This window comes from Equus quagga, chromosome 20 (assembly GCF_021613505.1).
Source record: "Equus quagga isolate Etosha38 chromosome 20, UCLA_HA_Equagga_1.0, whole genome shotgun sequence".
NCBI lineage: Eukaryota > Metazoa > Chordata > Mammalia > Perissodactyla > Equidae > Equus > Equus quagga.
The window spans coordinates 33510849-33538611 of record NC_060286.1 but is presented as its reverse complement, the minus strand read 5'-3'; the positions used below and the strand labels follow the sequence as shown (position 1 = coordinate 33538611).

Genomic DNA, 27763 nt, shown 5'->3' with positions numbered 1-27763 from the left:
TTCCTCAAACATATCAGGCTCTTCCCTACCTCAGGGCCTTTGCACTTGCTGTTCCCTCTGTTTGGCACTCTCTTCTGGCTCATTCCCCTCTTTCAGGCTTCAGCTCAGTTCAGATGTCACCTTCTTAAAGAGCCCGGCCCTGACCACCCTGTCAAAAGTAATCCTGTGATGTGATCTCCATAATAGCCCTTATCATTATTATCTATCACAAACTCGAGTGTGCATAAAATCAGCTGATGGACTTCAAACACAGATTGCTGGATCCCACCTCCAGGGTTTCTGATTCAGTAGGTTTGGTGTGGGCCCTGGGTTTTCAAGGGATGCTAACGCTTCTGGTCTGGGGACCGCACTTTGAGAACCACTGACTGATAACTGTCTTTTAATGCATGTATTACATATGTATTTATATTGATGTATAATCGACGTAGAATGTTGCATTAGTTTCAGGTGTACAGCTTCACGAGTAAATATTCGTATAATTTCCATCACCACAATAAGTCTAGTTAACATCTGTCACCACACGTTACAAAAGTTTTTTTTCTTGTGATGAGAGCTTTTAAGATCTACTCTCTTAGCAACTTTCAAACATACAATACACTACTATTAACTAGAGTCATCAGGCTCTACGTTACGTCCCCATGGCTTATTTATTTTATAACTGGAAGTTTGTACCTTTTGGCCCTCTTCTCCTGTTTCACCCACCCTCCATCCCTTGCCTTTGGCAACCACCAATCTATTCTCTGCATCTATGAGCTCGGTGGGGTTTTTTTGTTTTTTTTTTTAGATTCTATGTATAAGTGAGATCATACGGTATTTGTCTTTCTCTGTCTCACTTATTTCACTTAGCATAAAGCCCACAAGTTCTGTCCATGTTGCCTCAAACAGCAAGACTTCCTTCTTTTTTATGGCTGAATAATATTCCATTGTATATATACGCCACATTTTCTTCACTCATTCATTCATCGACGGACAGTTAGGTTGTTTCCGTACCTTGGCTGTATTTATTTGTTTATTGTCTGTCCCATCTCTTGTCTTGTTTCCACTGTATCTCTAGAGCCTGGACCATCATTGGTTCTTGATAAGTCCTTGCTAAATGAGTGTTGGCTGAGGGCTCCATCAGGACTCTGTGCTTTCTAGTCATCCCACACCTAAGAAAGGAGAAGGTCGAACATTGACAGAAACCCTGGCAGTCACTTGGTCTGATCCCTTCTCCCCTCGTACCTCTTTCTTTGACTTTTTCATGCTCAAGCTTTTTCTAAGCCTCCTTGTTCCTTTTGTGTGAGGGTTGCATGGACGATTTTCACAAACTCCGAGGTGGATGAGTCGGGCTGTCTGGGTTCAAGGAGGTTCGGCTCCAGGACATCCAGCCAACTGCGAATCCCGAGTTGGCCACATCTCTATGCTGTGCTCAATCCTTGATGCTCACGTCATCTGCCAGCAGGTGGGGAAGAGCTGACACAGCCCCGCTCTTCTCCCTTGGGACAAATTATAGGTACGTTCGCTGTGGTTGGCACTGGCACGGGAGTGTAGGCTGCGACCCTGGCTCAGGGTTTTCCCCTGGGACGAACAGATTGGCACAAAGGGAAGAAACCTTGATCTTGGGCTTGTCAGCACGATGTTCTTATAAACTGTGTGACCCAGCCCAGATGCGGCCGCAGCTGTAAACCTTTCTGGAACCTTCCGGGTAAGTGAACTGAGGTTTTACGACTGGCTTGCACAGAACTCTTCTCATAATTCCCGCAGTGGTACTTTCAGAACTCTCAACTGTCTGAGGCCTCCTCCTACCCTTTGGTTTCAAAAAACCAAGGCTGAGATTTTGCCAGACTGGAGATGAGCTTGGACTGTAAAATTGGATCTTCCGTGGCACAGGGGAGTTGCAGATGAGATCTGAGGTCATTACAGATCCCCCCAAATTATCGCTGCGGCCAGGGGGAGGACCGAGGGTGGGCGTGGGCCAGGGTGGGCCAGGCTGGCCAATGCTTCATTCTCCACTTGGGGGCAGGGGTCCTTGGAGGATCCACAGGAAATGGAGTGTGTGTGTGTGTGTGTGTGTGTAGACGTGCTCACTCCTACAGAGACCACCACGCGGCCACCCTGGACTAACTATGGTGGGAGCAGCTAATTCTGCCCAAGGATGTCTTCGCAGAGAAGGGACATTTATAGTTTAGTTGGAAAACCTGGAGAGCGGAGATGAGATGTAATTGTCCAAGGTCACGTCGCAGATCATTTGCAGAACGGGATGAACCCCAAAGTCTCTGGGTTCCTAATCCCAAGAAACATAGTGGTGCTGTGGAAAGAGACTGGATTCGGAAGCTGAATGACCTTGGGCAAGTCGCTCCTCTGTGGGTTTCATCCTCCTCTTTTAAGGCTGGCCCCGTGGCCGAGTGGTTAAGTTTGTGCGCTCCACTTTGGCAGCCTGGGGTTCACCGGTTTGGATCCTGGCCACAGACCTAGCATCGCTCATCGGGCCATGCTGAGGGAGCATCCCACATAGAAGAACTAGAATGACTTGCAACCAGGATATACAGCTATGTACTGGGACTTTGGGGAGAAAAAAAAAAAAAAGAGGAAGATTGGCAACAGATGTTAGCTCAGGGCCAATCTTCCTCAAAACAAAACAAAACAAAGCAAAAAACCCCACATGGTCAAGCTTCTCCCATCAAACAATAAAAACAATCAAATGCTTTCCTGATGTCAAAAAAAAAAGAAAAAAGAGGAGGATGGTCTGTAAGATTAGTTTAGACACTCTTTCGTTGGGAGGTAGTAGGCATGACAAATGAACAACACAGCATGTCAGATCGACAGTTTTGGGATCTTTGGTTCTGTTGTCCGTGTTAACTTTCCTATTCTAAGCAGTTTGGTCAGGCTGGATTTTGTCAGGATAAGGTGAGTCGGCATTAAATGGAACTCTCTCTTTAAAGTGGCTCGTGGCATAGGTTTCGATTCCTTTAACTAGAGTCTGGTTTCACAAGAATTCTCCCCCAACCCAGCGATGTGGACACACCAAGCTTAATCCTCTTTGTCAGCCATCGAGCTCTGTTCTTTCCACATTCAAGCTCTGTAAAGGGTTGTCAATGGAATAAATTTGGCAGCTGGCGTTAACTGCTTCTGAAGATGAAGCAAAACGAGGCAGAAGACCCTCGCACTTCAACAGGCAGACGAGCCACAAAAAGGTTAATAAAACAGAAAGTGATTAAGACAACAGGAGATAGTGCCAGAGGTTGGCTTTGAGCTTTTTAGCTCTCATGAGGAGGGGAGGCCTGCCAGGCTCGCATTCCAGCGCAGCCTACTGACCGTGAAGAAGAGCGTGGGGTTCCAGAAGCAAGCCCAGTGAGCCACACGCACGCTGTTAGGGTCTCGTCAACAAGGATGCTGAGATCAGACGGGAGGAAGGAGAGTGAGCCAGCTCACCCCCCTCTGGAAGGCTGGTGGGAGGTCTCCCACGTGGGAGGTGTTCCGGGCCGGGGAAGCACACGGAATGCATGCGTGTCCCCGGGCTGCCATAACAAGTACCACAGATCAGGGGGCTTACACAACAGACTTTGATTTTCTCACAGTTCTGGAGGCTCGACATCCCACATCAAGATGTAGGCAGAGCTGGATCCTTCTGAGGGCCACCAGGGAGGGATCTGCTCCAGGCTTCTCTCCTGAGCTTGCAGAAGGCCATTTTCGCATGGTCTTCCCTCTGTGTATCTCTGTGTCCCGATGGATGCCTATTGAATTAAGATACACCCTAATGACCTCATTTTAACCTAATCACCTTTTTAAAGACTCCATCTCCAGATACAGTTAGGACTTCAACGTATGAATTTTGAAGGACACAATTTGACTTCAATATATGAATTTTGGGAACACAATTCATTCAGCCTGTAACATAGGACACAGTCCTATTCCTCCAGCAGGGACCCTTTGGAGGTCAGAGACCACTGGGGATGCCATTCCTTTTTCTTATCCTTAATGACCCAGTCCATACGTAATTTCTTCTAGGAGGCCTTCTTAGATCTTTGCCATCCCATCCCAAGCCCATCGGAATTCTCTCTCCATCCCACCTTGAGTTCCCAAACCCTTTGCTTGTACCTCTATTGGGGCATTTATGATCGTCGACATTAGACTTAATTAGAAATAGTCTGCGCTCCCTGCATCTAAAGCCTCATGTCTTAGGTATCTTTGTGTCCCTCTCATATCCCTTACCTCCTGTCTTGCATATAGAGCCGGTTTGGTAATGTTTGTTGGCTTGTTGACGGGTAAGCTGTCCAAGAAGGTTGGGTAATAAGGGCTAGATAAACAGGAAGACGTGGCTGCTAAGAAACAGCCACAGCAATGTGACTTTCCGTAGAGTCTTTGCACTCATCGACAAAGCTGAGGGCCTGGATTCATAAAGAGAAGAAGCTCTTTCCACCCTTCTATCCTTGTTTGACCACAGCAGGTCAACGGAAGAATCTGCAAACTGGGTGCTCAGCATTCTTAAACCCCCAGGGCTCACAGGGAATGACTCCTCTGGCCTGTCTTGAAGAAACTCCTCAATCACTTCTTGAATAATGGCATTCTTTTGGCCCAGCTCTGTGGATACTCCTCCCTCCACCCCCAGTCCCGTGACCTTCTGTCCCCTCGTTTCTTGGCCGAAAGTCTGGGTCTGCTGTAGAGCAAAAGCAGTTTCAGCGGAGCGAGGGATCCTTCCCACGAATCCAGAGCCACACAGCCCAGAAAGCCTGACTGTGCAGAAACAGCTGCGCTTTGGCAGGCCAATCTTGAAAAACAATGCTGATAATTTAAAAGCACTTTGTTCCAGAGTGGCGTATGGAAGATGAGGAATGTCCTGTCAGATATGTTAAGACTCATTTGAGGATTTGCTCTCGAACAGGTTTCCTCGTCTTCCACCTTTCCTTTCCTCCAGGAAGGCTCCCCACCTGGCCCCCGGGAGATAGGTGTGCCTGGGGACTGGTCTCCTGGGCTCTTGGGATGGCTGGCAGGGGCTTGAGATGCCCGAGTCTTTGGACCAATCACCTTCGCTCTCTCTATTATGCCTTACACACTTCTAGAATTTTCTGTGAGTCCCTCGACATGAAAAAAGTTGGGAAGGACTACTTTGTCTGATGCGTTCTGCAGAGATTTCTAGGAACACAGAGCAGGTTTCTCAATATTGACCTTTTAAAATGAAACTTATTCCCTGATTACTCTTGGTGCCCTGGCTTTTGACAAGAATGCCAACATCAGGACTCTGTGGTTTAATCAAGCCGTGGGACAATTTGAATACGCTTAGTGTATTAATTATCAGGACTCTTTCGTTTGCAAGTAACAGAGACCCAGCTCAAAGTGGCTTAAGCAAAAAAAAAAAAAATAAATAAACAGCAAAACACAAGAATTTTAGGGAAAAAACCCTACATGCTCACATATTTTTTAACAACTGAAAAGTCAACAAGTAGGATCAGCTTCAGACGTGGCTGGATCCAAGGGCTCAAGTGACTTTATATGGCCTGGCTGTTTTTCTCTCCCCCTCTCCTGCCTCCCCTACACGGGCTTCGTCATTCTCAGGGCGGGTTCTCTCAAGAGGTGGCCCCTGGCAGCGCCAGGCTCTTCTCTTGCCAGTTTAACAACCCGGAGAGAATGTCTTAATCCCTAGAGCTCCAGCAAAAGGACATACCAAGCCTTCATCACTGGTCCAACCCTGGAGCCAGTAATGGGTCTAAAGCTGCCTGAACACATGCACTGCAAGTGGGGAAAGGTGGTTCCTCAAAGGAAAATTGGGGTGCTGTTACCAGGTGAAGGGAGTTTGAGTATTGAGTGGGCAAGAGATATTCCTGGGATCCCGGCTTCCACGTGGAAAGAGAAGAAACAGATGGATCATAAGTTTGTTCTGAGCCAACAGGGACAGATTACAGAGGATGCGCCCACCAGCTGATTCAGCGTACATCGTACATGCACCCTTCCGTGACATTGGGGGACAATGGCAGAGAAGAAGGAGGGGGCCTGGAGCAGTCGTCTGTGCTACCCACCTGTCCTCAGGTAGGCAGGGACCCACACTGCCCCTCAAAGACAACTAACTCTCCCTTTCATTAAAAATTGTCACGGGGCCAGCCCCGGTTGCCTAGTGGTTAAGTTCAGCACGCTCTGCTTTGGCAGCCAGGGTTCAGTTCCTGGGCGCAGACGTACATCTCTTGTCTGTCAGTGGCCATGCTGTGGTGGCAGCTCACATGCAAAAAGAGGAAGACTGGCAGCAGATTCAGCTCAGGGTGAATCTTCCTCAGGAAAAAAAAAATTGTCAAGGAGATAATACCATGAATCCTCTTTATAGAAATATCAGGTTGGTAAATGCTCTGAGTCAAAAAGAAATGCCTGCTGTCTTGCTTGAATCTTTTGTGCTGCTGTCCTTGTCATCTTGCCCTTAGGAAAAAAAAAATAATAAACATAGAATGGTAGATTATTACCATGTATAACCACTACCAGCACTGGCACCACCGCCACCACCACCATCATCATCATGATCACCAGCATCATCATCACCATCATCACCACCAACGCCACCACCATCCTTAACCATCATCATCACCACCACCACCATCATCATCATCATCCCACATCAAAGCACCTATGTGTTTCTGATCCCTTTTATTTTAAAGCGGTGATACCCCTGGTAGTGCACTCTAACTGCCCCCAGTCACATGTGCAGAGCTGTTGGTCCTTCTTTATCTCCTGGCCCTTATCATAATAAATCTTGGGACTAGCCTTGGTTTTCTTATCTGTAAGATGAAGATAATGCCTATCTCATAAGTTTTTCTGTGAGGATTAAAATAGAGAATGTATACAAAGCATGCGACATTAGAAGGTGCTCCATAAGTAAGATGCATAGCTATCTGTAGCCGTATGTTCCGTAAGACATGTTTCATTAGAGTAATTAAGTTCTGCCCTTAAAAAAGTCCCACTGGTCACTTAGAAAGGGCGGGATAGCTTCGAAGAGCTTCTGAACTGGAATGATGGTCCAGGGGTTCACCACTGCCCCAGGACGGAGAAAGAAAATCTTAAGCAGTTGAATAATGCCATTCTGAAAATGGCCCAGGATCAGTCGAGGAGCTTAGTCCTGAGGTATCAGAAATAGATTAGAATCTTCCCTGCAAGTCTTTAATGGAGAAATATCCATAGAGAGACCTCAGGGCCAGGGCCGGGATATCTGCATTGGATCCTAGCTGTGTCCCTCACTAGCTGTGTGACCTCGGACAGGTGTCTTAAACTCTCTGAATCTCAGTTTTCTCCTCTGTAAAATGAGCATAGCAATTCCTGCCCTGCCTACCTCACAGGATTAGTGATGCAGCAGAACCTTTCGTTCCTACAACTGCAGGACTAGTTGTTTCCAGAGCATTTTAAGAAATTGCTCCATTATGGTATTTATCAGAGTGTATTGTAACTGTTGTCAGTGTGTCTCAGTAAACTGAGCTGAACCGTGGAAAGGACTTAGGCAATATTTGATATATACACAAAATTGTATGTAACATGTGGAAGCCAGAGCTTGGTAACTTGCGTATGGGAGAACCCAGCACGCAACCTGAGAACCTGAGTGCGTCTCCACCATTGCTCCTTCTAGCTTCTTCCGGTGGCTTCTGAGACTGGCTTATTTCATTCAACGCTGTGTTTCTAAGATTCCCACCCGTGTTGTGTGTAGCTGGAGTTTCTTTTTTGCTTTTTTACTTTTCCGCTGTGACACTACACTGTAGCACAGTCTGTTGATTCATTCTTTTGTCAAAAGGCATTTGGGGTGTTTTTAGTTCTTTGTATTACAAAGAATGATTCTTTGAATAGTCAGTCTTCTGGGTGCCGTACAGCTGTGCTATAGGTATGGGAATTTCAACTTTACAAAATAATGTTTTATAGTGTTCCAAATACAAGTTTACACACTAATCAGCAGTAATTAAGAGTTTCTGTTGACCTACAATCTCACCAACACTTGGTATTGACAGACTTCTTAATTTTTGCCAATCTAGTAATTGTAAAATGTTCTTTTCTTATATACAGAATTGCAATTCTCAGGTTACTAATGAAGTTAATCATTTTTTAATATATTTATTGGCCATTTGTGTTTCCTCTTTTGTGAAATTGTCTGATCATGTCTTTTGGCCATTTTTCTATTAGATTTCCTTTCTTTTTCATACTTGTGATTTGTATGAATTCTGTCTATATCTAGATTCTAATCCGTACAGGTTGCAAATATCTTCTCCCAAATTGTGGCTTATCCTTTCAGGATCTTTATGGTGTTTTTTGAGCAACAGACATTCCCAACTAATGTGGAATTTATTAATCTTTTCTTTTGTGGTGTTCTTGTGGGGAGGGGTTTGAGAAATCCTTCCCTACGCTAAGATCATAAGTATGTTTTTCTTATATTGTCTTTTAAAAGTTTTAAAGCTTTGCCTTTCACATACAAATCTTGACCCTATTTGGAATTTATTTGAGGGTATGGTGAGAAGCATAGATCCAGTTTCACTTTTCTCCGTATGGACCATTATCAGTTACCCCAACACTTCTGTTGAATGGTCCCTCTGCCCCACAGTGCTCTGTGATGCCTGCCAGCTTAGCTATCAGGGTTCCACACCCGTGTTGTATCTTTCTCTTCTCTCTCTTCTCTTCCACTGTCCATTGGTGCACCGGTACCACTCAGTGTTAATTATTACAGCTTTATAATGTCTTATTATCTAATAAGACAGGTTTCTTGACTTTCTTCTTCAGGAGTGTCGTGGCTATTCTTGGGCTTAGTGTCTTGAAAGAAAAACCCTGTTGAGATTTTGGTTGTGATTCATTGAGTCTTTAGAGAAATTTGAAGAGAACTGACATCTTCATTTTATTTGTTTTTATATCTTTGAACACGAAATGTCTTCCCTTTTTAAGGTCTTCTTTAATATCTTTCAGTAAGGTTTTACAATTTTCTCCAAACAAGTTTTGCACATCTTTGTTTAGATTCTTTCATAGGAAGCTTATATTTTTTTGTTGCTCTATTAACGGTATCTTTAAAAAATTCAGTGTTTCTTCTGCTGCTAGTATATAGAAATGCAATTTATTTTTGAATATTGACCTTATATCCAGATGGCTTGTGAAATTCTCTTATTATTTCCAATATTTTGTCTTTAGAATCTTTTGGGTTATTCTGACAATTATACTATCTGTGAATAATGAGAGTTTTGTTTCATCTTCTCTAATTTTTATTCCTTTTATTTACTTGTCGTGTCTTACTGCACTGGTTGGTACTTTTAGAATAATGTTGAATATAAATGGTGACAGTGGGCATCCTTGTCTTTTTCCTGATGGTCTTTTCCCTAATGTTTCCTGATTAAGAATGTTTTGTTGAGTTTTCTTTCTTTTTTTAAAAAAAATCATTAATAAGTATTGGATTTTAGCAAATGCTTTTCCTACAACTATTGAGATAATTATATGCTTAAAAATATGCTCATGTGGGGAATTACATTGATAAATTTACTTATAAACCACTTTTCATTCATTCTTAGGATAACCCACTTAGTCATTTTATAGTATAATTTGTTTCAAATATACTACTTGATTTGTTTGGCTAATATTTTGTTTAGGATTTTTTTCACCAATGTCTATATATTAAAAAGGCCTGTCATGTTCCTTTTTAAAAATTACTCTTTCTGGGTTTGCTATCAATATATTAGCTTGATAGAGTGAGATATTCTTCCTTTTCTGTTCTCTGGAACTCTAGCATGATCTAGTCATGCAAAGTTTATTCGAATTTGCCAATAAGATCATAGAGGTTTGGTGTTTTTTTTCTGGAAGATTTTTAGCTACTATTATAATTCCTTTAACAGTTATGGGACTATGACATTTTTACTCCTTCCTAAGTCAGTTTTGCAAAGTTATGATTTTCTCAGAATTTGTCCATTTAATAAATGTTTGCAGATTAATTTGCATGAACATTTTCATACCCTTCTTTGTATTATCTTTTAAATCTCTGCTGAATCTGTAGTTCTTTTTTTAATTGCGGTAACATTAGTCTGTAACCTTATGTAAATTTCAGGTGTACATCATTATATTTTGATTCTTGTGTGGATTACATCATGTTCACCACCCAAGGGAATCTGTGGTTCTGTTGCTGTTTTCATTCCTAATGTTATTGTGCTAACTCTTTTTTTAGAAAAAATATACCAAAGTCATATCCATTTTATTAGCCATTTTCAAAGAACCAATTTTTGTCTTTGTAGATCTCCTCTGTTTCTTTTTTTACTTCTTGCTTTTTATTTCACTAATTTCTGCTCTTCATCATTTTCTTCTTTCTCAGTTTTTGGATTTCTTTGTTCCTTTCCTAATTTCTTAAGCTGGATGCTTAGCTCATTAATTTTAAGCTTTTCTTTTTTCCTAATATTAGCACTTAAGGCTATATATTTCTCTCTGTGTTCCGCAAGTTTGGATATGTAGTGTTTTCATTGCCATTAAGTTCTAAAAATGTTCTGATTTACTTTGATTATTTCTTATGGTCCATGATTTATTTAGTGAGGAGTTTTTAAATTTTACTCATTTATGGGGTTTATCTTTTTGTTATTGATTTCTACTTAATTATATTGTCATCAGGGAAGATGATCTGAGTGATACTGATTCTGTGAAATTTACTTGGAACGCGAATTATTCACTTTGATAATCCACACTGCCTAGCATAACGCCAAGAATGTAGAAGTTGTTTGGTAAATGTTTTCCAATCTAATGAATTACAGATGAATGAATGTCTAGTGACCAGGCATTAAAAGGATTATCTCTTTCTGCTCAGCCAAGTTGTCCAATCCTGCCAGCGACATCATATTCCAAAATAGCCTTGTAAATGAGCACCAGAAATATAATGGCCCTCCAAAATCATCTTCTATCCTGCTTCCTCCTTTGGCTTGGGAAGCAGACAGTGAGTGAATGACAGGCTGCTTGCAAAGCTGGTAGTGTGACCCAGTCTTAAACGTAATAGAATTAGATAATTGCTTTCTGCTCATTTCTTTTATGACCTGGAGAACAGTATTTTTTTTCTACATGTAAGGTGGCATTTCCTCCAAAGGAAACTCTCATTGAATCCCTGAAAGTAATCAGACGTGATACCCCCACTTAAAAAATGGGAAAACTGACACAAACCTAGTTGGTGGTGAGGCTGGCTGAGTTCCTGATCTGTACTTTCTGTTCTATACACTAACCATCAGCACCTCATTTTTATCACTGTAGTAACAGGGTGGTAACACCTTAGACATACCTAAGAGGATACAGATAGATAAAAACATTTGAATGAATTCTGCTTGTAAAGGGCATTTGAAGACAAAGAATGAAAAATACACATCCATTCTGCACTAGTCAATACATATTGGTTAAATGAATGAATGAGTGAATGAACACTCCTTATTTTGATGAGTACATTTTCTTCTATTTGAATCGATACCGCTTTAAAGGCATACGAAGGAGAAAAGAGTGAAGCATTAGTTTCTCTGTCTTTTCCGAAGCTCTTGTGAAGCCTTTTGAAGATGCTTATTAAGCAGGTCTTGAAAGAGATCTAGAGGGAAATATTGGAACATTCTTATTTCAGAGTAAATCTCAAGACAGACAGCAGTGTTCATACATTATAATAACATTCATACGTTATACAGCAGTCACATATTATAGCAGTGTTCATGGAGTGTAACGGTGGTCGTACATTGTAACAATGTTCGCATATTGTCATAGACATTTGATATGGGGCTGATCAGAAAGTAGAAGACAACTTAATTGTGCTCCCCAATACTTTTTAGGGTGGCATCAGGGAAGAAGCCCTTCCCTGCTCAGATTACCCTCTTACCTTAAGTTTTCCCCCTACTTTGTAAGAGTCCGGTCTCCAAGGTCATGTCCTCTTTTGGTGTGTGGAGGCAAGTTGTGGGCATCTCCCAGCTGTGTTTGTGTGTTTTCCTCTCGCGTCCTCCAGAGGGCCTCCTTGGCCCTCATAGGTAGGAGGCGTGGGCAGTGAGTGATGAGGGTAGGGAGCTCGTCTGGAGCACAGAGGATTCAGATTCATCGACCTTTCCAGATAGAAGAGACCTCAGACCTCGTTTGTCAGAGGAGGAAACAGGTTGAGAAAGACTTGCCTGAAGGCCACCATTAAGCTAGTGGAAGGTTCTGGACTAGAAGCTGGCTTTCAACCTCTTCTTTTTTCTCTTCTTTGAGGGGGTGGGCTCCCTGTCCTCCCCCTTCCCTCTCTTCCTCTTCTTCCTTCTCCTGCTTCTTGACATGAAGCTATAACAGTCAACTTTGACTGAGGGCCATTTCTGTGCCAGGAGCTGATTGAAATGCTTTATTCCCACTGGCTCCTCACAAAACACCGTGAGTTTTGTACATTTGTTAACTCTTTCTACAAATGAGGAAACGAGTTTTAAAACGAACATCAACAATAATAAGAAACTTGTTTAAAATTATGCAGCTAAAAAAATGGAGGCAGCAGGAGTTGAAATGGATCTGATTCCAAAGCCCGTGTTCCCACCAACCTGTGTGGCCCTTGAACCGAGTTCCTAGAGGGACAAGATGTCCCACGTCGTAGTCCAGACCTCTTCGCTCCTGCTTCCCTCCCCATCCCCTCTCCGCCCTCCCCGTCTCCACCTCCAGCCCTTTTCTCCTGACTCTCTGCTCTCATCCAGGGATGCTCGAGTCTTAATTCTCTTTTGGAGACGGGCTGCAGAGGAGTGAGGGCTGTCTGGGCAGCGAGGGAGCTCCTCAGGTCTGCGCCGTCGCTGGGATTTTGTTTCAGATGGCAGGTCGATTATGTCCTTGGGCAGGAGCAACTAATAAAATTTAGAATGGAATTTAATGAAGAAATATGCTTTGATTTACAGATACTTTTTTATTGCGGTCAAAACACGTAACGTGAAATTTACCGTCTTAATCATCTTTAAGTGTACTGTCCGGTAGTGTTAAGTATATTCACGTTGTTGTGCAACCGATCTCCAGGACTTTTTCTTCTTGCAAAACTGAAACTCTTTCCCCAGTGAACACTAACTGCGCATTCCCTTCTCCTCCCAGCCTCTGGCGACCCCCATTCTACTTTCCGTTCCTATGAGTCTGAGTATGCTAGGTACCTCATATAAGTGAAATCATATGATGTTTGTCTTTTGTGACTGGCTTATTTCACTAGTAGGATGTCCTCAAGGTTCATCTGTGTTGCAGCGTATGTTAGAATTTCCCTCCTTTTTAAGGCTGAGTAATATTCTATCACATGTATCTACCACATGTTGTTGAGCCCCTCACCCTTTGATGGACATTTGGGTTGCTTCCACCTCTTGGTTATTATGAGTAGTGCTGCTATGAACATGGGTGTGCAAATATCTCTTCAAGAACCCTGCTTATTTTGTATATATTTCAGTTACTTTGTATATCTACCCTGAAGTTGAATTGCTGGATCATATGCTAATTCTATGTTTAACTTTTTGACGAGCCACCATACTGCTTTCCACAGCAGCTGCGCCATTTTGCATTCCCACCAAAAGTGCTCACGGGATCAGTTTCTCCACATCCTCACCAACGCTCGTTCTTTTCTTTTTCTTTTTTGATAGCAGCCATCCTGATGGGTGTGAGGTGAGCAACTAGTTTTTAAGTGAGTATTCTGTGCCAGGCACTGCGCTTGGAGTAGGGGCTGTGAAGATAAATGCAACGTGGCTCCTGCCCTCCGGTCGCTCGGTCTTCTGGTTGGACTAGACCAGTGTTTTGCAAGTGTGGATCCTTCCAGCAGCATCAGCTGGGATGCCTGTTACGAATACTGACCCCTGGGACTTTCTCTAGACCCTTTGAATCAAGAGCTCTAGTTCTTTTTAAAAAACAAGCCTCCAAGGAGATTCTAATGTGCACCGTCGGGCTAGATCAGTAGTTAATCTAGCTGTGCCTTAAAATCTGCCTTGGCTCTTCCTGGGGGTTGTGATGTAACTGGTCTGGGGTGGGGGGGCTTCTATAATCTATGTTAGAGCTTCTCGCGTAATACAGATGTACAGCCAAGGCAGAGAAACATGGGACTAGCTGGTTTCTAAATTCTTTCTAGTTGTGTAATTCTGCCATAGGCAGCAGTTTTTAGTTCAGCAAATGCTTATTGACTTGTTTTCTCTGTGCAAGGCTCTGGTCTCCTAGGCGGTGAGGATCAAGAGCAGACTGCGTTCAAATAGAAAGGCTTGAGTTGTGTCCTGATCCACTCATACTGACTACCAGGATAACCTTAGGGAAGGCCCCAGACCAGGAGAGGGTGGGATCCTGGAGCCTAATGAAGAAAGTCTTTAAAGAAGAAGGAAGAGATTGACTGTGCCAGATGCTACCAAGAAGTGGTGAAGGATGGACGTGAACCGTTGGATTTGACGTTGTGGAGGTCATTGTGACCTTGATGAGAAAGGCTGTGGTAGAATTGAAAGAGACGGATGTCTGACTGGAGTGGGCTAAAGAGAGAGTGGGAGGTGTGGGGCAGAGCAGCAACTGTAGACCACAGCATCTAGGAAGTCTGTGGCACGAGGGCACGGAGAAAGGTGGTAGTCACCGGGGCGTTACATTGGGCTATTTGTTTTTATTGTTTTTCATTATAATTTTGTCCACTACTGCAACTCTCTTAAAAAAGCATTTTTTAAGAACCCAAATGAGTGAATCTTATGAACAGACTCTTGACTCAACCGTTTAGAATCAGAGACTACATTTTTTTTGGACTCACCTTATTGTGGCTTTAAAAAAAAAAACACGGAAGTCAAATTGTTCTGATTGAAGCTAACTCAGAGTTCATCAAAACATAAAACTTGATGCTAATTTTGGCAGAACTACAAAGGGCTAGGACTTTTGTGGGCGTCAACGGAGAACAAATACAAGTTCCCACATACAGAAGAGCATGGCTGTGTTTTTATCTTTCCTCTCCCTCCGTTTTTTCCCTCCTCCTCATCTCTTCATTTTTTCTTTTCTTTTCCTTTTCCGCTTCTTTCTGCTCCCATTCTCTTCCTCCTCCTCCAGCGTCCTTAGCTTGGCACAGTTTTATAAATGGGCTGTCATCTCCACTTCCCTCCCTCTGTACTCACCACGCTCCCCCACATATAGTCTGCTCATGTTAACTGTGCTTGGCTCTCTGAATGTGCTGTGCCTCCCATGCCTCTGTGCCTTTGCACATGCCCTTCCCCATCCACTTTTTTTAGCTAACTCCTATTCATTTGTATTAGTATACAAGCTAAGCTGCTATAACAAAGAGACTTTCAACACGTTGGTTTAGATAAGAGAGAATTTAAATTCTCTCTGATGGTGCAGTCCAGAGGCAGGTGTTTTCAGGGCTGGTAAGATGGCTTGGCCAAACTTAATGTGTGGTTTTCACCTCTAGATCCAAGATGGCTGCTCTAGATCTCGTCATCACACCTACATCCCAGCCAAAGGGGGGAGAGAAGTGACTAGGGGACCACGCACTCATTCTTTTAAAGCATGATTCAGAAATTATTACATATTGTTTTCACTTAAGTCTCACTGGCCAGAATTTAGACACATAGCCACACTTCACTGTAAAGGAAGCTGAAAAACCTCATCTTTAGTTGGGAGACTGGATATTGGAGGACAATACCCAGTTGTGGCAGCCTCTGCATCATCCATCCAGATGCACCCAAGCATCTCCTTTCCTGGGAAGCCTGTTCCTCCTGGAGGGCCCCCATTCTTCTCTCCAGCGTGACACTTACCATACTGAATTGGGATTACCTGCTCCCTTATCTGGACGGTAAATAGACATGGCCCATGTGTCATTTATCTTGAGTCCCTGGTACCTACAGCAGTGTTGGCTGTGTGTGGCGTACATTGAATGTGTGTGGCATAAATGAATGCTGTGTTGCTGTGCTATTGGCACTGGGACCTGGGTTCTATGCTCTTTATGGCGGGAGGGAGGACCAGAGCGGCCTGGCAGGTCAGTTAATTGCTTGGCCCCACATGTGGCTCCTTCACCTCCCTGCCTTCCACACCACAGAAATTGGGCATCTGCTAGTGACCACAGCGGGGTGGATGGAAAGAAGTGGCCCCTGTTCTATCAGCTGGGTAAACACGCAATCCTGAAAAGTGTTTAATCGGTTCAAATATTTATTTTAGGTTCAAGTGATATAATTTAACTCTTATCAAGTCCAAAGTGTGGTGGGGAGCAGGCGTGGCTGTTTCAGCCCTGTGCTGTTTGGGGTGGGGCCCTCACTTCCAGACTCTCAGGGGACTCCGTGGCCCCCCTCAGCCAGGAGATATTATCTCCAGGACTCGCTCTCTCTGGCGTCCTCTCCCGCAGCCCCATGGGCCCTGCATGCTTTCCACCTCTTCTTCCCATCCCCTGAGGTTTCACCTGTGGGGTTGTAGCTTCAACAGTTATTGTCTGATATGCTGGGGTCATCTGCTAGAGACGGGCAGCAGGGAGCTTTGGACCACACCAGGGTGGACGGGTGGGGGCAGAAGAGGAGACCAGCATAGTAGGTTGGTCTCAGGATGAAATATCTAGATTTTTAATCACCTGCCGGACTCTTGCTTATAACTTGTTATGTTGAAAGAGCCATCTGTCACTTCCCTCCCTTGACCTGGGGTTCTGAGAATGGGTGTATATGAAGGAACCACTCCCCCACATCGTTGTCCTGTGCCGAGACCTGCCCTTACCTCCCGGATTCGGGACACTGCCAGTTATGTGTCCTCAGAGCCCTCTGCAAGGCCCCCCCCCCCCCAACTTGTTCGTGTTCATCGTTCGTCTTCCCCAGTAGCCTGCAGGCCCTAGGAGGCCAGGTGATGGTGGCCCCATTTCAGAGACCAGAAAGCAAATGCTGAGCGTCAGTGACATGCACAGGGCACCCTGGTGCGGTGGTGATGGAGTCAGAACGGGTAGCGGGGTTTCCGACCTCAGGCGTGGGGAAGAGAACACATGGAGATTTCATCAGCATGCTCTGAGAGGGACCTGGCAGGCCACGTTGGTGGCTGACCTTGGGCTGATTGCTTCCTTGGCATGAATTTGCACACCTGGGGACTCTCACAGCCTCACCAGGCTGAGGCTTTTGTCTTGAGCCTGAAAAATGGACTGGATTTCCCAGTTGTGCCCCAAGAGGGCCTGTTGGTGCCCATTTTGAGGCCAGGAAGAAGGTGTACCTTCTCCTCCTCTGAAGTTCCTCCCTCCTGTGGTTGTTGAGAATAAACTTCTTCCTTGTCTGGATCGCCTGGCTCCATAGGAGGAAAGAGGAAGTGTAACTTACTCCATCAGGCCAAGCACATGTTGCGTCAAAGCCTCTGGAGGTTCAGGACACTGTCGTATCAGCCCTGGGTGAAGACTGGGATGGGAATAAGGCCTCTGCTCCTGCAAGGGGGTCTGAGGCTCTGCTGGGCTGGAGCTGTCCGCCAGATTCCCCCACCCCACAGAGATGCGATACGGGCCACAGCAGAGGTGGTTGGCTGAGCTGATTTCCTCGGGTGTCCCGTGGCTTAACTGACTTTCCCCTCTTGCCTTCAGAAAAGTTCCAGAACAAAGTATCTTCATTTCTGACATAATTCACTTCCATACTCTCTATCATGCCAGGTGCTGTGTTAGGTGCTTGAGACACAAATGTGAAACAGACCCATTTCTTGCTTTCAAGAAACTCACAGCTAACTGTAATACAACATGCAGTGCTGTGAAACAGGCTATAGCACATGTTTGAGTATAAAAGCAGGCTCGACGTGCTCTGTTGCCGAGGTGTAAAAGAAAGCTGTGAGGTTTCTAAGGGCAGTAGTAGAGTCACGTGATCCTTTGCATGCGTTGGATGGTTCTGGAGGTCGTGTTTAGCTTGCTTTTGAGGGGAGTGCGGGCCAACAGGCTAGTAAGGAAGTTATTACCATCATTTAGAGAAAAGACAGTGAGGCCTTGGAGTCTTTCGGGGTAAGGGATGTAAAGAAAGAAGGGAATTTGCAAGATTTGCAGAAGAATCGTGTGAGAGTAGGGAGTGGAGGGGGGAGGATTGAGGGATGGCTGAGGTTTCTAGCCCAGGACACTGGGAAATGGTGACGCCATTAACTGAGACAGCATCGGCAGAGGTGGGTGTCGGGATCGGGGACAAGGAGATCACAGACCATGACGCTGAGGATGCATGGCGGTCAGGAGGCGCGGGAGGAACAGGTTTAGAGGGAACTAAGAGGAGGAGCCTGCGGGGAGATGTCGTGGAGACGACAGGATTCAAGAGCTGCGGTGTTTATCGACTGTGTTCGTGAGAAAGGGATGGTCTGTATTGGAAGAAAGACGTTGCCCTTTCTCCTAATTGGAATCTGTTGCACTTTTTATCTTCACTTTGGGATCAGCATTTCCAAGAAGTTAGTTAAGATTCAGGGAACTGAATTCACTCATAGGAAATCAAAACCCCACCAATAAACTAAAAGGAAGGAGAATTTTTTTTTTTGAGGAAGATTAGCCCTGAGCTGACATCTGCTGCCAATCCTCCTCTTTTTGCTGAGGAAGACTGGCCCTGAGCTAACATCCATGCCCATCTTCCTCTACTTTATGTGTAGGACGCCTACCACAGTATGGCTTGCCAAGCGGTGCCATGTGGACACCTGGAATCCGAAGCAGTGAACCCCCGAGCCGCCGAAGCAGAACGTGTGAACTTAACCCCTGCGCCACCAGGCTGGCCCCAGGGAGAACCTTTAAAGGCACACAATCCACTAGCCCAGAGCATTGCAACAGTAGGCACCGCCTGCTGCAGGCTGGAATTCAATAATGGCCATGTCTGCACACCAGAAAAGCATTGTATGATTTAGACTGTGCTGGGAACTTTTTAAATAAGACTCTAAAATCGCAATACAATTGTAACCAGCAGGTTGGTCTTAGAGAAAAATCCGGTTATGAATCCCCATCTTGAGTTTTGAACACTTAAATTCCCTCCTAGGGAATTATTCCCTTGAATAGCTTCTTAAACTCTGAGCACGTTGCATGGATACAGACCCAAATACCACTCACCATCATCTAGCACCCAGCTGCACAAAGTGTGGCCCCTTGGCCAGCAGCATTGGCATCACCTGGGAGCTTGTTAGAAATGCAGAATCTACCAAGTTAGACCCTGCATTTTAACAAGATCCCCACTGATTCATATGCACATTGAAGTTTGAGAAGTATTTGTCTGGCACAGCAAGTCCAGATATGGTTTTGCATTGAAACCATTTAGGTAGCTTTGAATAGCTTTCCAAGCCTTAACCCCAGACGTTCTCATTTAGGCAGGTGATTCTCTTGGGTGGCTAGGTTTGGGAACCACTGGCTTGTGTAAGTTCAAAAATCCTTCTCTGTGGATGGACAAATGGCAAGAATTTTAATAAATGGAAATCTAGTTTGAGCTCCATGTTTGTCTGGTTTACAATCACAATAATGGCTAAAGCCTCATGCCCTATTAAAAAAAAACCCATATCTAGATTGGCCATAAGCAGCCTTGTCCCGTTACTCTCAGGACCATTTGATGCATGACGCTCAAAAGGGAACATAAGCGTCCTCCTCCCCTCCCCAGCCCCCACAAGTGCAGTGAGCGCTCATACGTTGGCAAAAGTTGACTGGGCTTGGCCAATTCACTGCCCAGTTTGAAAGCAACCCGAGTCAGCTGGTGTTTACAAAGCGCTCTGGGTGAAAATAATTACGCAAGAGCTAAACAATGTGAGCCCTATTAGTTGAATAGTTTGTTTCTGTAGAAGTCGCAGCTAGAAGAGGCTTTTCAGAACTCTCCTCCAAGCTCTTGCTTTAAAGATAGGAAAATAGAATCCATGGAGAGGTTGGAACCTGCGTTCAGCTGGTTTCATCCAAGAGGAAAGGATGTTTTGTTGTCCGGTAAAGGGACCACATATAGTTGCCTAATTAGAGGCACAACATGAGCAGGCTTTGTATTCTAGGCTTCGTATCAAGCGTTGGAAAAAGTGCTGTAAACACAAAAAGATCTGGTTTCTAATGATTGCCCAGGACCCCTAAGACACATGGAGTGCAGATGTCCTGGGAATTCAACAAGCGAGTTCTCAAACGCTGAGATCGTTAATTAAGCAGGTGTGGGGAAGTCGGTCCTGTGTAGCTTCCAACCTTGGCTGGGCTTGTCTCGCTGAAAAATGGCACTGACCCAGCCCAGCAGCAGGCCTGAAACTGGCTTCAACTGGAGGCACAGGAATGTGTCATTGTTATTTTCTTCTTTCTTATCAAGCCCCATTAGCTTGAGCGAGGAAGGAACAAGAACGGTCTGGGAAAACATGTTGCTTCACTGGGTAAAAATTTACTACCAAGGAAATGATTTTGCTGTGTCCAAAAAAGGACTAGTGGAGGCCTTTGAAAAGGTGTAGCCTTCCAGAGACTTTTGGACAGTTTCTCCCAGTGTCACCCAGTGAGAATGTTTCCCGTTGGCGGATGGCCATTCTCACACAAGAACAGAGACGTTCCGCGGAGGTTGTGGACACAGGCTCGCAAAGGCAGTTTATTCACAGTATTGGAGAAGAGAAGACACGGGAAGAGGGAAGCATCAGAGATGGAGCAAAGGGTGATCATATTTGGGTGTGGAATTCAGTAAGACGCAAACCCTTGGGTTTTCGGAGGTCTGTAATGATAGAATCATAGGTGGGAGCCATAGCGCCCAAGTGTGGAGGTAGAAACTGAGACCCAGTGAAGGAATGGACCCTACCTTTTGTCACTTTTTGTTCCAACCTCCTGCCACGTGTCTGGGGCTCTAGAGAAGTCTCCAGCTCTGGCTGTGGTTGAACCATAGAACTAACCATGCCTGACAGCCCGCTATCCCCGGTGCTGTCATCCTGGCCTCTTTGGTGAATCCCAGAATGCAGCTGGCAGCAGGCAGAAGCCAAGCTTTTCCCTGTCCTTCTCAGCCTGTTAGAAAGAGCACCTCACCAGGGAAGGGGGCTAGAATTTTCTGGGTACCTACTATGTGTCAGACAGTGGTGTTGGGGCCCATACCCACGTTAACTTATGAACTCTCCTGGCAGCCTAGGAGGCGGGCTGCCATCGCTCTATTCTATAGAACTCCCGAGGATCCGAGAGGTTAAGAACAGGCTCAGTAATACTCAGGCGTTAAGTGGGAAAATCTGGATTCACACCCAGCTCTGCCTGCCCCGCCCCCCCCCGCCCCCCCGCGTTCTTATTCTTTTGCCCACTAATCCTTTCTGGGGGACGTCTTAGCCCTCGGGTCGTTTTTTCTTTTAAACTTTGCTGCTGGGAGAATGGCCTACGAAATGTTCTCCCTGGGGACACGGGGAACCACTAGTTTTTGTTTTGTTTTACAGTTTTTAAAGGACATTTTGTCTCAATTAGAATTTGTGTTATGAAAACAGTTTAAGTATTTTCCTCTTAGCTTTCAGGAATAAATGCTGAAATGCAAATGCATGTATGTATATAGTATGTACATTCAAATATAATAAATAGCTGGCATACCGATGCATATTATTTATATTCGTATTTATGCATACTTATGGCATTCCATTAAGTCTGTCGTGCCTACCTATAGAGATTTTTAGATAACCTGTGCGTTACACTAAGATCATACTTGGAACCATTAGTTTGACATGGGACAGAAAAGTGCGTTGAGCGCTGTTTCTGAGAAGCAGCCCACCCCCAGGAAGCCATATCATTGGCGTAAGCCTCCTGTGCATACCCACGGAGTCCTACGGGAACTCATCTGACATAGAGAGGGCTGCGCGTCACCAATTGCTTCCATCCCAGACTCCTGCTCCAAGGGCTAAAACTGCCAGTAGCTTTGTGGCCTGCGGCCCCTCCCCATGTTCTCCCTTGAGTCAGCCTGGAAGATTCGGTTTGCTTTGTTGTCCTGGGTTGTTGGGTCGTGTATTCTGATGTCTTGAGGCCAGTGCCTCCATCTGGTGCCTCTGTGAGATCTTAACTGGGTTCGAAGGACATTCTTTATTCATGTTGCCTTAGTGCACCTGTCCACACAAAGCTTTCTGTCTGGCTGGTGACGTGAGACATAGCTAGCCATATGACATCCTAAATGAGAATCCCTAATGTGTGAACCGCTGTCCTGAGGCCCTGGAGCCCACTTCTGCCCGTGGCCTCCTGGGAGGGCATCGAGGAGATGAGGTTGACTGGTTTTGACGACTTTCCTGGGTGAGCAGTTGTTTCAGATTGAGAACGTTTCCATTGAAGGGACGTCTGAAGGAAGGGGTGACAGCTCTGACAAAGCTGCGTGGGTCAGCAGAGCTGTGCCGCTCAATGCAGAGGACGATTTCTTCCTGGGCGGGCACAATGCTGGGCTTTGATCTGCTGCCAGGTTCTGGAGAAGTCAGCGAGCTCCTGCCTCCAGTTGCCAGGACGCGGGTCGCCTGGACAGCAGATGGACCCCCCCTGGGGAGAGACGAGTCGTGGCTGCTGTGGTGGACTCCTCCCAGTGCCCAGGCGGCTGCCCAGGGCTGCAGCCCCCAGGAGGGAGGCAGGGAGCCGGCATAAGGATTCTAGGAACAATACAGCTGGAGGGACTCTGCTCCATGCTGTCTCTTCCAAGTGGCCTGAAGGTTTGGAGGACACACAGAGCCACAGTGGAACATAAAGAATGAATAAGCGAATAAATGATTGAATGAACCGAGCGTTCTTTTCTCTTAGGAAACTCTTCCTAAACATCACACAGAAAAGGAACAGAAATAGCAGGCATGGTTTGCCTACGAGGATAATGACACTTACTCAGGTTGCTGTAACTTGTGCTTTTCCACTGATGCAGAAAAGGATGCTTTGCCAAAGAATGTCCTTGGAGTGGTTTGATGTATTTTTCCTTCTGTTATTTAAGTCGAATGTATTGAATGTAAGCAATTCAGCTGTGAGCTGGAATGTGCGATGCGTCTCTTAGCCCTGTGTGGAACCCACAGTGTGAACATTTCCAGTTTCAGCTCCACCAGGTGCGTAAGCCGATGGTGGTTTTTGATGGGGGTGGTGGTTGTTAAACTCCACACACCAAAACGGTCTTGTCAGCAAGTTGGCTGGGAAAAACTTGTCTGGGGGCTTAAAGGCATGGATGTCTGTTGCTCGTGTATTCATTCATTCATTCATTCATTCACCAAATAGTATTTGACGTTTGCTGTGGACACAGCATTATACCAGGTATGTTTTGAAGATATAAAGATGAGACCCCCCCCCCCATAAAACTCCAGGGACTTATTGAGTTCTCAAAATATGTTTATATTGACAGTCTATTCAATGAGTTAGAGAAAGTTACAAATTTAGTGTTTCGAACAGCATCAACAGAAACGCAGTCTGACGGAGTTAATTCTTGAACTCAGTAACAGTGGTGGAGTTTTTAAATGAACTGGAAAGATTTTGTTTCTAGGCCTGAATATTTTGCGTGTGCCTGTGTGTGTGTTCGTGCACACACATGTGCGCACATTTAGGCCCCGCCTGCCCTGCTGAGCCCAGTCTGGTCCACTCACAAGTTGCTGTTTTCTCTCTGCAGGACTTCACGGGCACACTGTGTGCACCATAATGGACGCAGACGCAGAGCCTCGGAAACTTACTCTCTCTCTAACAGCTCGCCTCCCCCTTGGGTACCCCTCGCCCTTCATTCCCTTCAAGGCAGGAAAAAGAGCACAAATTCCTAAGGCAATGTTGTTCCCAGGGTACAATTGCCATCCATCACTTCCCGCTGGAAATATGTAAATAGGCGCCGGCCGATAGTGGCATTATTTATTATCATAGGCTTCACTATGGATCTGAGCAGGAGCGGCTGCCTGCCAAGCATTATCCCAGGTTCCCCTGGGAGGCTTTGCTGGGTGGGCAGAGCTAGGGGTGGAAGGCAGGCCAAGGGCAGAGGCAGGAGCTCTTGCAGCTGAGAACAGGGCTGGGTCGTTGCCACTGAGGCTCACATCTTCAACACATCGGGGTTGGGCGGAGGCTGCCACCAGCTTGGGACCAGGTTCTTGGAGGCTGTTCATGTTTGGAGAACTGAAGCCTGGCTCCCTGCAATGCCCAGACACCTGGTTATTTGGGGGTGGGATGGGAATTGATCAGTGTCGTTGGTATTACTTGTTGCAGGTGGGTGGTTGCAGATTGTGGTGATGTCGCTGGAACCCAAGAAACCATTGCTTACCTGGCCAAATGTTTCCCTGAGTCAGCTGTGCTCGCTTCCTGAGCACACAGTGGGCCAAGCCCTAGGCTGCACGAGGCCGCCCTCAAGCAGCTTACACTTTGGGGCCCTAGGCCTCCCCACCCCCTTAGTCTGCGATCTGCAATGTCAAGAGGTAGACGATTTTCCCGGAGGGCCAGGAAAAGGCAGCAACAGCCTGCCTGTCTCTCCTGAACCTGCTTGGTCTCGGGTGACGGGACCTCCTTCATTCCCACACAGAGGGAGCTTGGAGGCAGGCAGGTGGGGAGGCCTGGGTTCAGCTCTTGGCCGGGGGCTCATTAGCTCCTTCACCATAGTTTTTCCGTCAGTAAACTGGGGATCACAAGCCCACCTCACAGGGCGATTGTGAGAACAAATGTGGTAACATACGTGCGGTGTCGGCACGCTGTGCAGGCTCAGTGAACGGCAGCTTGTAATAGTATTGCCAACTGCACGATGGTCCATTCAGGAGAGATGGGGAGAAGATATCGCTGAGCAAACCCTGTCTGCAATAATAAGGGGGGCGCAGACAGGTGAGGGCAGGACTGACCAGGAGGACGGGCGGTGGAGTCAGGCCAGGCTGATCCAGGTGCCCGGTGAAGCCTTGTGGAGCGAATTTCTAGACGAATGTTCAGGGCAAGTCTCCTCCTCCAGGTCCAAGTGAGAGTGTGGCGTCAGGAGGTCCTGTTCCAGGATTCCGAGCGCTGTCCCTAAAGTGCAGCGTGGGGAGAAAGGAAGAAGGATTTGTTTCAATGAAAACAAACAGTTCTGAGTGCTGACTGTGTACAGCTGATGTCTTGAGAAATATGACCATGAATACAGCTTGGTCTCTATGCTCTGAAGCTCTCAGTTGAGGAGAAGTGACTGAATTGGACACAAATGCCTGCATCCCGCCAGAGAGATGTCGCAGCACCATGTAGCAGCGTAGAGAGACCCAGGGTGAGCGGAGGGCAGCGAGAGATGAGCCCCTGGAGCTCCAGAGGCGAGGGCAGGCTGGAGGCCTCCGTGAAGCTTCGGGAAGGAGCCGGAGCCGCAGGCTGAAAGATTTTCATGGCTGGACGCAATCAAGTGACTCGACGACCAGCTCCTGTTGGCAGGGGCGTTTCTTTTTCTTCCGTTATGTTCTCAGAGGTGTTTATCACAGCTCTGTGCACACTGTAGGTACACAGCAGACCCCTGTTTAACACACGAATGGATAAGCCCAATGCAATACGCATTTCTAGATCAAATAATGTTTATTATCGAGGTGACCTGCTTTCAGAGAATGACAGCATAGGAGGCAGGAGGGTGCCTAAGGAGGTGTGTCCTCTTCCTGCCCATTTCTCTTTGTGGATTCAGGGGAGCAGACTAGCTCTGCCCCCTCCAGGGGAAGGTCAGTGTCTCCTAGTGATCCCTATCAGGGAGGGGCTTCCCTCTCCTTGGGTGTAACCCAGAGACATTATCAACTGCTTCCCAGCCAGTCAAGCAGCAGCTGGCACCTCTGGTGGCTCCAGGGCTCTGGATAGACGGAGGTGACATTCTTCGGAATTTGTCTGTGTTACAGATGTGGACGAGTGTGCAACAGATTCCCACCAGTGCAACCCTACCCAGATTTGCATCAACACCGAAGGAGGGTATACGTGCTCCTGCACCGACGGTTATTGGCTTCTGGAAGGCCAGTGCTTAGGTAAGCGCTCTCTGGGGCTCCCGGGGACTCTCGGAAGTTAGCGGTTGCCCACGGTATTGCAAAATGCGGGTGTAACTGCGTGGCCTAACAGCAAGGGGCTTTTCTTTGGGGGAGGTAGAAAGCTAAGGAACTTATACGTAGCACCATCCTTTAAAATCAGTTGTCCACCGTCACTGTCATGTCATCATCAGAGTTTTTGAATGTATTTTTTTAAGGGCTTATGTTTTATTTTACCTACACCTTCCTGCCTTCAGGAAGTTTCTATTCAAGGCAGAAAGTGACAGAGGGAATGATTATTTTGTGCTAGTTAGAAGTCATACTCGGGGCCAGCTCCATGGCTGAGTGGTTAAGTTTGCATGCTCCACTGCGGCGGCCCAGGGTTCGGATCCTGGGTGCGGACATGGCACCGCTCGTCAGGCCACGTTGAGGCGGCGTCCCACATCCCACAACTAGAAGGACCTGCAACTAAGATATACAACTGTGTACCGGGGGGCTTTGGGGAGAAAAAGGAAAAAATAAAATCTTAAAAAAAAAAAAAAAGTCGTACTCAGAGAAGGGAACACTTCTGCTTAGTCACAGAACGTTCCAAGTCTCAAATGTGACCATCAGATTCCATCATTGCCTCCCAGCACTCACCACAGCCACCCCCAAGGCTGCCCCGCGAGCTGTGGTCTTTTTACTCCTAAGGAGCCGGTCATTGCCTATTGAGAATTTTGTCCCTCGCAGTTGGCATCTGCTATATGATCCCTCTGTTTATTTTTCCTGCAGGATTATTTTCCTTTCTTCCCTCTAGTTTTTGGTGGAGCCAAGTGAATGAATTCATAGCAATCTCTAGCTGTCACTTCAATTTCTATTTCTAGGATGTGATTTCTATGCTGTGTTTTCTTGGAAAAGCCCTGCCAGTTTAAATTCTCTAAGACACTATTCTGTTGCCTGAAAGTCAGTCCTGGAGGAGCTGAGAAATCCAAACAACATCATGGAAACAAGAGAAAAAACGGTTCTTCTTTCCAAGTCTCTCTTGATTGAGACAGAATTTCGGTCTGCCCTGGAGCCCTGTCCGAAGCATCCTCGGGGCCTGATAAGCCAGCCTAGACTTGGCTTGGTTCTCCTTCCCAGGAATGCACCGAAGAGCTGGCTGCACATGGGCATTTGTGAATATCATGGTCCCTGTGCATTTTAACCAACCTCAGCTTTTATGGAAAATTTGATGCCACTGATTTGAACATAAGCAGATCGGTGTGAGTTATTTGAATGGGAACTTAATATGTAGAATTTCAGAGCTGGAAGGGATGTTAGATATTATGTCATCCAACTTTTATAGAGTTGGAAACTGAGACTCAAAGAGGAGGAACATTTTGGACTAAGTTAGAACGAGTTGGGTCTAAAATCTGTCTCCTGTTTCTCAGTCCAGTTTTTTCCACCACAAGGGGGTGCTAGAGAGGACCAGGTGACCAGGACACACAGGTGGGATTATAGAGACCTGAAGGCCAGGAAACCCCTCCCCATCTGAGGGGGGCCAGCAACTGGGACATTCCTCCAGCTGGAAGGGTTCTTCTCTTCCACAGAGCGTGAAGCTTGGGGAAGGATGCTCCTGGAGGCCTAACATGGTGCCACACGCACAGTCTGCTCACACTTCACATTCGAAGTGAAGACCTTTCCTACTTGTGGCTGAATTCATGCCTTCCCTTGGCCAAATTCATCTTTCTCTTTCAAAACACAAGTTACCTGCTCTCTACCACCCTCTCTGTGCCCTTTGGAGGCGTTGCTTTTGCAGAAAAATAAGGGGCTGGGGGCTACCTTTCCTCCAAGTTAACCCTGGGCACACGATGCCCTCTTCTCCCTCTGCTGCCTCCCTAGCCATGGTGATATGCCCAACTGCACCCTAGGAAGAGGTCAGGACCAGCAACTGCACAAGTCGGTGTGCTTTCCAGGCAGGTCTGCGTAGCTCTCAGTGGGCAGTGGGGTGGGCCAGGTTAGAAGTAGCTGCGACTCAGAGAAAAAGAGGAATCATAAGGGCAGGCACAGCCTCTGCGGTGGGCTGAACAATGCATAAGGTGGAGGCAGG

General features: G+C 46.1%; 1 protein-coding gene across 2 annotated transcripts in view; it reads left to right on the top strand.

Annotated features, from left to right (window-relative positions):
- FBLN5 (fibulin 5) overlaps nt 1–27763 on the top strand; it is a 74321-nt gene that overhangs the window by 23588 nt on the left and 22970 nt on the right. For both annotated transcript variants that reach the window (XM_046647449.1, XM_046647448.1), the window contains exon 5: nt 25576–25698. In XM_046647449.1, the coding sequence (XP_046503405.1) occupies nt 25576–25698 (123 nt within the window). The remainder of the gene's footprint in view (nt 1–25575; nt 25699–27763) is intronic.